Below are 10,784 nucleotides of genomic sequence, written 5' to 3' on the forward strand. Positions count from 1 at the left end.
TTTAATGAAACATTTTGGTCATTTTGCTCTTTGTGGTCTATTTTTGTGACCAAAACTTTTTTAGTGATATCCTAGGGTATTTCTCTTAACTATAAGCATACACATATTTGTTTGATAAGTGAACTATATCGTATATATATATATATACACCTATTGTATTGTAGTGTGTGAATACCTAGATCTACTCATAGATTGCTAAAACGAATATGATTGTATGATAATTGAAACTTGTATGCGGATGTTTGCATTGCGTGGGGATTAAGCATGTGTGGTTAGTGTATATGAGATAGGAGAGGTCTAAAGCCCTACGGTGAAACGTGATGGAGAGTTTTTGGCCGTTGCATTGTTTTTTGATGGGTAATGCAGAGACCAAATGAGGTAGCATGATTCATCGCCGAAGCAGGTAGACGGCCTGCTCGGATCATTTGGGAACCAAACAAGTTGACGTGATCGTGTAAACACAGTGGCGGATCAAGCGTGAACCAGTGTGGTAACTTGATTGTGTGATGGTGTTGAACTCACGGGTACAGATTTAGGTGGTGAGCTCTCAAGCGACAACATGAAGAACACATGGACCGAATGGGGTGGCGTGATCTCATATTGACACCGTCAGAGTTTATCCTCGTTACTTGTTATTTGATCTTGATTTACTGGATGTTCTAGGCAGATCTTTTGTTATGTTGTGCGGTGAATGTTGAGTGATGATTTCGGGGCTACAAAAACTTTTTTCACTAAGCTTTTGTGGAAATGTTTATCCCTCATTATTCTTTTTTTTTTTTGCAGGTTGGTGGGTTTTTGTTTAAGGCATTCTAAACGTTGAAAGACATATTGTTTTACTCCTTAGGATAAAGACAAGTGACTTGATATCACCCAGCTGTGTTGGGTTGGGATGTTACAAATATTCAGTTGATTTCTCTTTTATTTAATAATGATAATGAAGAACCATTACGTGATATCTCTTTCCTCTTCGACGACCACTCATCCATCACTAAAAACACACAAGAGCAAACGGAATAAAAAGACAACTCTATCGTCATCCTAAATCGAATCAGACCACAAAAAAAACCACCTCAAATACCCAAAGATACACACATCATTGAGAATATAACTGTATTAGTATACGGTTAAAAAAAGTATACGGTTTAATAACCAGTTTATACATTTTATTTAATCATTGTATCTAAAGGATAAAGTATTCCATTTTTGTTTGATTGTGGCTACAATTTCTCTTTGTCACTCTTTTATTGTTAACAAAAGGTCTACTCAATATAACCTCTTCTCACCACTCCTTTTTATTATAATATATATACTCCTTTTCAGAACACTCTACAGTATACACACTATGACTATATGAGTACAAGCATTCGTAGACGTAAAACTACTTAGAAAGCTCACAAGAAAGCTCCTCCCATGGCGGATTCTAGCTCTTCTCTCCCTTCTCTTTTCGAAAAGATCTCATACAGAAGATATTTTCTGAGAGCTGTGGATCTCATGATGCTCGGGCTTCTCTTATCTCTTCTCTTGTACCGGATTCTACATATGAGCGAAAACGATAACGTTTGGGTCGTAGCTTTCCTGTGTGAATCTTTTTTCACTGTCATATGGCTGCTTGTTACTTGCATAAAATGGACCCCTGCCGAGTATAAACCATATCCAGATCGACTTGATGAAAGGTATCATGGAATATATATGCACACATAGCATATATGCTTATTCATTTTTGTATAAAGATCTAGGCTTCTGGTAGCTGCTACCATATTCTAATTAATTCTATTTTTATATTATGCAGTAATCATTTTGAATTTTTCTTTATGAACTAACTAGTACTGTTTCAGGGTTCATGACCTTCCATCGGTAGATATGTTTGTAACCACGGCGGATCCAGTTCGGGAGCCGCCGATTCTTGTTGTAAACACCGTGCTTTCGGTGCTAGCTGTGAATTATCCGGCGAATAAACTAGCATGTTATGTTTCAGATGATGGATGCTCACCTCTCACTTACTTCTCTCTCAAGGAAGCTTCTAACTTCGCCAAGATTTGGGTTCCTTTCTGCAAGAAATACAACGTTAAAGTTAGAGCTCCTTTTAGATATTTCTTGAACTCTCTGGACGCAACAGAGGATTCAGAATTCAGCAGGGCCTGGAAAATGACGAAGGTAAAGTATTTGATTGCCTTTTAGGCGTTTGAGTTTGTTTCTACGTACGTTCACAACAAATTAGTTATATCATGTTTACTTTAAAGTAAAAGACAAGACCTTCCCATTTTTTAATCAAACATTCAAAACTGCAAGCAGATGGAAAAGATAACTAAAATAAATATATATTGAATTTGCGCTTATAAATTCCTTAAATGTTGTTAAAAATAAGGCATCAATCTTTATAGAGAACAGAAGAAAAAGAAAAATTAATTAGCTAACAAGAGAAACATATAATGTTGCAAAAAAACCCAGAGAAACGCGTTTTCCATTTGAGAAATTGCTCTTAGCTTTCGTGTTATTAATAAACTAACAATTCTGATGTTCTTTTCCTTTCTAATTTATGTAATGATATGATATTCAAGAGGGAGTATGAGAAGTTAAGCCGGAAAGTGGAAGATGCCACCAGAGATTGGGACGCTGACGATGATTTTGAAGCTTTCTCAAACACAAAACCAAATGATCATTCAACTATAGTTAAGGTATTTCAACAATTTACCAAAGTAGAAAGAAAAAAGAAATCTCATACCATTATATTACAAAAGACTTAGTAATAACAAATATTAGCTACCGTCACATATATAAAATCTGAAGGTGGTATGGGAGAACAAAGAAGGTGTGGGAGATGAGAATGAGGTCCCTCATTTTGTCTACGTTTCAAGAGAGAAAAGGCCAAACTATTTACATCATTACAAAGCTGGAGCCATGAACTTTTTGGTAAGTGATTTTCTCACATATCTCTCCTTTTTCATTTAGTGAACTTTCTGGTACCTAATTGTGTTAGTCCCGTGCCACCATTACAATATTGGCTGAGATATGAGATCAACCATTTGACGATCTATAATTTTAATTTTGCTATTACATGCTTGCAAAATAAATTATGAGCTGTGATATATATACAAATATACTATTTTAAGGGAAGGTAAAGAAAGAAAATATGAAAGGTCACATGATTGAGTAGTACTTCGGGACTATTAGAGCATCTCCAACACATAACACTATTTTAGTGTCAAAACCACACTATTTTAGTGTAGTTTCAACACTAAAAACAAATTCATCTCCAACCACAACACTAAATTTCACACTAAAAGTTATTTTATAATACTATAATGTATTTAACTTTTTAATTTGTCATTTTTAATAATATATTTTACTTATAAAATAAGTAAATAGTGTTTTAGTGAAGTGAATAGTGTTTTAGAGTGGTGAATAGTGTTACATCAAATTTAGTATAAAATTATAGTGTTACACTAAATAGTGTGATTTTTAATGTTGAGTTGGAGAAGGTTTTGGTGTAAAATTCACACTAAAATGGTGTTTTGGAGTTGAGTTGGAGATAAAAAAAAATCGTATCCAGAACATCCTAGTCAGTAGTCACAAAAAAGAAAGAGAACGAAATGATCTTCTTCCCTGTTGCAATGTATCGCTTGATTGAGATAAATTGGCCCAACTCTATAATAATGTTCCATGTGATATTCTAACAATCATTGCTGACATTCAATTTATTGGAGGTGACATTTTAAAATGATTGTTGAAGTGAAAAGGTAACCATTTATTACGTTCAATTATTAATCATGTAATAACCAAATTAATAGTCATGGTGACCGTGCCTTTGAAATTTATATTTAAACATCATATCGTATATGACATGCCATACAAACTACATTAGATCAATAAAATTTAAACAGAAGTCTATATAGTTTAATTTTTTTGAAGCACCAGTTTGCAACTATTAATGATTGTAGGTCTTAATTAGTCTTCTTTGCTTGTTATAATAATAAAATGTGATGATCATAACTCATCAGATTAATTTGAACAGGTCCGAGTGTCAGGGTTGATGACAAACGCACCATACATGTTAAACGTAGACTGTGACATGTTTGTGAATGAAGCAGATGTGGTGCGACAAGCAATGTGTATATTTTTGCAAAAACTAAAGAATTCAATAAATCATTGTGCTTTTGTTCAATACCCTCAAGATTTCTATGATTCTAACTGCGAGGAATTCGTCGTCTTACAATCAGTGCGGTTTCTCATCCTTACTTTTATTTGTTTATTTATAGTATCCATATACAAAATTTATTAATCTTTTCAATCAATACTTAATCTTTGGTTTCTACTATTTTTTGTTTGTTTTGTTGTGGAAATTAGTATTTGGGAAGAGGATTTGCGGGAATCCAAGGAGTAATGTACTCAGGGTCGGGATGTTTCCACACTAGAAGAGTTATGTACGATCTCTCAGTAGACGATTTAGAAGAAGACGGAAGTCTTTCTTCTGTTACTGCAAGTAAGTACTATTGGCAAAAACCATAAGAGATAGTTGGTATATTGCATTATCATATATTTCGTTAAAACATAATTAAAACAAAGTTTCATGCATATATCACCAATATTTTGATATTTTTATTCTAATCATACAATATTTACGCAATACTTTTGTTGTTCTACTAGTCTATTATAAATTTATATTCATCCACTTATTCATTTATCAAATCAATCATTTACGGCTCATGTTTTTTTATCAAGGGAAATTTTTGGATGATGAAAGTTTGGCGGCAAAGTTGGGGAGTTCTAAGGAGATTAGGAAATCGGTGGCCAATGCATTGCAAAGAAAATCAAATTCTCAAAATATTCTTACGAACTTTCTTGACGAGGCCAGAGAAGTGGGGCATTGTCAATACGAGTCCCAAACGAGTTGGGGCAAAACCGTAATACTCTTCTCACTTCAATCAAAATAGTCTATAAAATAAAACAACAAATATTAATATATATATATATATATATATATATATCATGTAGATCGGTTGGTTATACGATTCAACAGCGGAAGATGTAAACACGAGTATAGGTATCCATTCGAGAGGATGGACTAGTGCATATATATATCTGGATCAACCCGCATTTCTAGGATGTACGCCACCAGGAGGACCAGAGGCGATGGTTCAGCAACGGCGATGGGGGACGGGCATGCTCGAAATCCTTTTCAACAAACATAGCCCCTTGATCGGTATCTTTAGCCAGAAATTGAGATTTCGGCAACGATTGGCTTATATTCACGTCTTCACTTGGGGTTTAAGGTCAATCCCTGAGCTCGTTTATTGTCTCTTGCCTTCGTACTGTCTACTCCACAACTCGGCCTTGTTCCCAAAGGTGACTTTCTCTCTCTCACTTTAATATAAACTAGATCTCTTGACCCGTGCGACTGCACGGATGCATGTTTTATAGTACATACAAACTTTAAAAAGCGAAAAATTTAACGATTACATCTTAACTACTTTTGTTTATTGGTTAAACTATGTATTTCATCATTGTGTCATGTAACAGAAACGTCCGTAAAATGTTATGAGCCATAAATATTGTAGTAAGAATTTTAAGGGGAACGGTAAAATCGATAACATTTCAAATTATTTGATCAGTTGAATAATCAATATAACAATGACCGGTTTGATAGTACATAAAAAATTAAGGTCTGTATGTTAGGTAATTATGTCTCTAGTATTGTATATCTGGTTTTTTTTTGAAACAACTATATTTGGTTTATACATAACTCTAGTGAATTTATATGTTTTGGGTTTGTATGAAATAGTATTCTTATGATCAGTTATGGTTTTAGGTGTGTATTACTTGGTTTGATCTCTAATCTCACGTTTACATTTTATATGTATGTCATATTTCTTGTTTGGTTAGCATTGGACCAGCACAAAAACATGTCTAAACATATCTCCTATATATATTAATTGAGAATCATTAAAAAAATTATAACCTTAAATTTGTATTAATTAAAAAATAGTTTTGTTTAGGTGTCATTTAATTAGGCTATCAATTTGGCTTACGTGACATCATTAGAATCAATTGAATAATTAGTAAGTCCAAAATCCAATTGCTAGGAAAACTTATATTAACCCAAACATAAATGTATATAATAAATTTAATATTCTCTCATTAACTTCAATACAAATAAAATTGTTTGCGACATATAATTATGGTCGCCCAAGAAACATACGGTTTGCCCCAAAAGTATGCTTATATAATATTATCTTTTATGATTCACAACAACTTTTTTCATTTTCGATTTAATACAGTGCAAACAATTTTATTGTAATCATTTGTTGTCGTTTTCATAACGAACGCATTCCCACATATGATTCTTCCCACTGATTTTTTTTATGATGAGTTATTTTTACAATGAGTAAGGTTCTTCAAGTTTTTCACCATTATATATACCAAGTTGTCTCAAATAATTTCAGAGTAATGTTTTGTTCAAATTCAACACATACCAACGGATGTTATAGGTTCTTCAACGGTCAAACTTATTTTCACGATATCAGAGACGATATGATGTGTTACAGGTTTTAGATTTCAGAGACAATGTGGTATAAGTTCTATAGAGGTCAATTTTTTTCTCTAAGCAAATCATAGAACGACTTAGAAGTGAGTGTGTTTTATTCAATAGTAACTTTTCTAATTTATTTATTAAACCAAGTAGTAAACAATGAAAATTGTATAATATGGAAGGAGTGGATCATTGATTGTTATATATCCGAGTATAGAACAATGAAATATATTTCAAAACAATACCAGTGGACTCTATAATTAATATACGGTTTATACACTGTTGATTTTGGTTATGTGGCATTGAAATTTCAATTTAACCGAACCATAAATCAATCAAATAATTTCAAAATATTAATTTTATAACGAAAAACAAATCTTCGTTAACCGTGTTACCTACTTTTAGAATTAGTGTGATTTAGGTAGGTATATATATTATATATATTATGTTTTTATCTATTAAAGAAAAAAATAAATATATAAAGCTTAATCAAATAACTATTATATACATCGAATATATTTGCTTGACACACATTTCTGTATGACCTATATATGGGAATTTATATTAGGCTGTGCGACTGTTAAAGCTATTATACCTTCACCTTAACCTTGACCTAACTAATAATCTTATATAAATTATTGGTTGTACTCCAACGATATCATCATCATTCGATGTAATCATATGTCTATCCGCGACAACATTTTGATGTATAATAATTTACATAAAACTATACTACTATAGTTTGATTTGGTAACATTGTAAAAACCAAATAGATATTATTTCTAGAAACCGTGGTGTATAGATATGGTTTCATTATATACATCGATCAAACCATATAAACCGAATAAACTGATTAATTAAAATATAGTAGTATAGTTTTATGTAAATGACATAATATAGTTATATACATGTAGTTTATTTTATTTATATGATCTTGAAATTTAAGACGTTAATTTGAATAATTACATTTTTCTTAAATTTAGTATATTACTAATCATTTTTCTTTTCTTCTTATGAATCTATAATAACTATAAATTATTTAACAATCATTTTTAATAGTTAAATATAATAGAAAAACATTCTATTTAAAATTATAGTAGTATTTAATAAAATTGATTTTTATAATACAAAATTAAATTGACAAAATGTAATAAAAGATAAATATAGTTTTTTGGCATAAACCAAAAGCCGACAGTATATAAACCGAACCAAACCAAAATAAATATGATTTTAATATGGTATCTAATTTTTATAAACCAATATATCGAAAAACCAAACAATGCCAGACTAAAATTGAATAAACCAAAAACTGACAGTATATAAATTGAACCACACCAAAAAAAAAATATGATTTTAATATGGTATCTAATTTTTATAAACAAAAATATCAAAAAACTGAGTCGAGACCAGACCAAAATCTGGATTAAACAACCGTATTTTGAATATATGATTTTATGCATGTTTCAACCCACGCTTTGCGTGGGTCTTATCCTAGTTACAAAATTACATGTCTATTCGTGTATGTTTGTTTTTTATATAGACCCATTCGTATAGTATATGTAGATTTAGGAAGTTAATTATAAAATATTAAATTAATACATTGCTATCAATGTTGCGAAACAATTTTTTATTTTTTCTTTACTATTATTCATGTTTCCAAACATATCTAAATGGTACTTCTACTTTAATAAGATAGATTTCACCCGTTTGTTGTTTAAAGTTTTTGCAGACAAATTTTTTTTTTTAATTCTTATTTGAAATGGCATTTAATATGAAACTATGGAAGTATCATAATATCGTTATAAATATGGTTATATTTATATCATAAATAATTAGAAATACCTTGTTCTTCGTGGCTTTAGGGACTTTGTTCAGGCATAACTGTCACACTTGTGGGGATGCATTGCCTTTACACTCTATGGGAATTTGTGAGCCTTGGTTTTTCGGTACATTCATGGTATGCCTCCCAGTCATTTTGGAGGATAAAAGCTACTTGTATTTGGTTATTTAGTGTCACTGATATCATATTAAAGCTTCTTGGAGTTTCGAAAACCGTGTTCATAGTTACAAAAAAGACTTTCACCGCGACAAGATCAGGGACTGGGGATGGACCATCTTGTAGTGCGGACCCAAATGCTGGTAAATTTGAATTTGACGACTCAGTTTATTTTTTGCCTGGCACGTTCATTGTGTTGGTCAATCTAGCCGCTATAGCCGGGTTTTCAGTGGGTCTACAACCAGTAAGTCATATCTACGGAGGAGGTGGTTCGACTTTTGTAGAGGCTTGTGCATGCATTTTGGTGGTTATGTTGTTTCTTCCATTTCTAAAGGGTTTATTTGAGAAGGGAAAATACGGTATCCCATTGTCTACGCTCTCTAAAGCTGCCTTTTTAGCAGTGTTATTTGTTGCTTTTTCTGTAGGAAAGTAGTTTATATAGCGATGTGGGCTTGTTAGATCATCTCCAAACGAAACTCTATAACTTCAAATATGAAGTTTTTTGCTTTCCAAAAAGGAACTTCAAAACTTCAAATTAGTAGTGAAACTCTATATTTGAAGTTTCACTACTGAAAACTTCAAATTTGAAGTTTCATATTTTTATTTGCATTTTGGTCCCTACAATTACACATCACATTTATGATTCATAAATATTTTCTTGTTGATTGTTTAATCCTTATAAAAATTATATCTCATAAATATTTTAAGTTTTGTGTACAAAATTTAAGTTTACACATAAAATTAAGTAAAACTTTAAAATAAAATTTAAAATATTTAAAACTAGATTTAGATAACAAAAGTATACAAAATAAACTTAACAAAAAAAGCTTTAAAAAAATTACATGAAGACATTACTATTACACAACGTTAAATATTACAATGACACTAATAGTCAGGTAAGTTTAATCTGGAACCTTCAAAATTTCAAAATATTGTCCAATTTTTTTTTGTGTAACTGAAGATAGTTGTTGTTGTTGTTGATGATGTCTTTTCGTACAGTTCTTTCTTGTTCATATTAAATATATTCACGAGTATTAATATCATCGATAAAAGTTTATCTTTTAGCAATATTTTATGTTTCTCTTTTACTTTCTTGTTCTAATCTAATGTATTTAAAAGTATTAATATCGTTGATTTCAACTATTTTTATCTTTAATCTACAAATTAAAAAGAGGAGAGCCATTTTTACTTTGAAATGCACTAGTATATCATATATGCATTACGAAAATCACTTTATGGAATAATATGATATTTTGCTTGAAGTTTAATATTAATTAAGTTATTTTGTTTAAAATTTTATATTTTAATATAATATTTTATTAATTAATATTCTTGTAATATGCTTATATATGTGCTAGTATTTTACAAAAATTTTGTGAATTCAAATTAGTTATGACTAATATAAGGACCATATTATAAAATACAAATAGTTTTGAAGTTGAGTTTGAAGTTTTGCTTTTGGAGAAGAACACCTTTAAACTTCATATATAGAATTTCGGAAACTTCAAAATAGAGTTCCTTTTTGGAGATGCTCTTACGAAACAAAACTAAGGTTATCATTACATTGTCCCAATGAAGAATTAATGATACTTTTATGCACTTAGTTTTTATTATTATATAGTCATATAAAATAAGAGTTATTCTTGGGTTCACCCCATTGGGTGAACCTCTAGGTTCATCAGCCAATAGGATTTCATTATTTCAAATTCGATATCTTTTAAAAAAGGAAACAAAAAATTATCGAGTTATATTATGTTTTTAAAATAAAAAAAAAGTAAAAAAAATAGCAGCTACAGAAAAAAGAATTAATTTTTTTTTTTAACGTCGTCGACAAAACACTAAACCCTAAATCCTAATCCCTAAACCCTAAACCCTTAGGTAAATCTAAACCCTTGGGTAAACCCTAAACCATTGGGTAAACTCTAAACCCTTGGGTAAACCCTAAACCCTTGGATAAATCTTAAACTCTAAATAAAAACACTAAACCCTAAAACTCTAAACCCTAAATCCTAAACCCTTGAATGTTTTAGTGTTTAGTGATTTTGATTTAGAGTTTAAGATTTATCGTAGAGTTTAAGATTTATCCTAGAGTTTAGGGTTTATGATTTAGGGTTTAGGGATTAGGATTTAGGGTTTAATGTTTTGCTGACGACGTTAAAAATATTTTTTTTTTGTAATTACTATTATATTTTTTTTTTACCTTTTAATTTTAAAAAGATAATATAATTTGACAATATTTTGTTTCCTTTTTTAAAATATAGA

The 10,784-nt window shown here is 30.6% G+C and overlaps 1 protein-coding gene across 1 annotated transcript; it reads left to right on the forward strand.

The window, feature by feature from the left end:
* The first annotated feature begins 1,274 nt into the window (after positions 1-1,274).
* On the forward strand, positions 1,275-9,038 carry LOC106427668 (cellulose synthase-like protein B3). Its single transcript, XM_013868389.3, has 9 exons — positions 1,275-1,673; positions 1,836-2,154; positions 2,559-2,675; positions 2,788-2,910; positions 4,013-4,216; positions 4,345-4,480; positions 4,720-4,901; positions 4,993-5,343; positions 8,389-9,038. Exons 1-9 carry the CDS (start codon positions 1,411-1,413, stop codon positions 8,953-8,955), a joined length of 2,262 nt encoding a protein of 753 aa, XP_013723843.2. The 5' UTR covers positions 1,275-1,410; the 3' UTR covers positions 8,956-9,038.
* Positions 9,039-10,784: the final 1,746 nt, after the last annotated feature.

The sequence above is a fragment of the Brassica napus genome, chromosome C4 (assembly GCF_020379485.1).
Source record: "Brassica napus cultivar Da-Ae chromosome C4, Da-Ae, whole genome shotgun sequence".
NCBI classification, from domain to species: Eukaryota; Viridiplantae; Streptophyta; class Magnoliopsida; order Brassicales; family Brassicaceae; genus Brassica; species Brassica napus.

Coding starts and splice junctions, on each gene's coding strand:
- LOC106427668 (XM_013868389.3), top strand. CDS start 1,411: ATGGCGGATTCTAGCTCTTCTCTCCCTTCTCTTTTCGAAAAGATCTCA. Junction 1,674..1,835: donor CCAGATCGACTTGATGAAAG/GTATCATGGAAT, acceptor GTACTGTTTCAG/GGTTCATGACCTTCCATCGG. Junction 2,911..4,012: donor CTGGAGCCATGAACTTTTTG/GTAAGTGATTTT, acceptor TAATTTGAACAG/GTCCGAGTGTCAGGGTTGAT.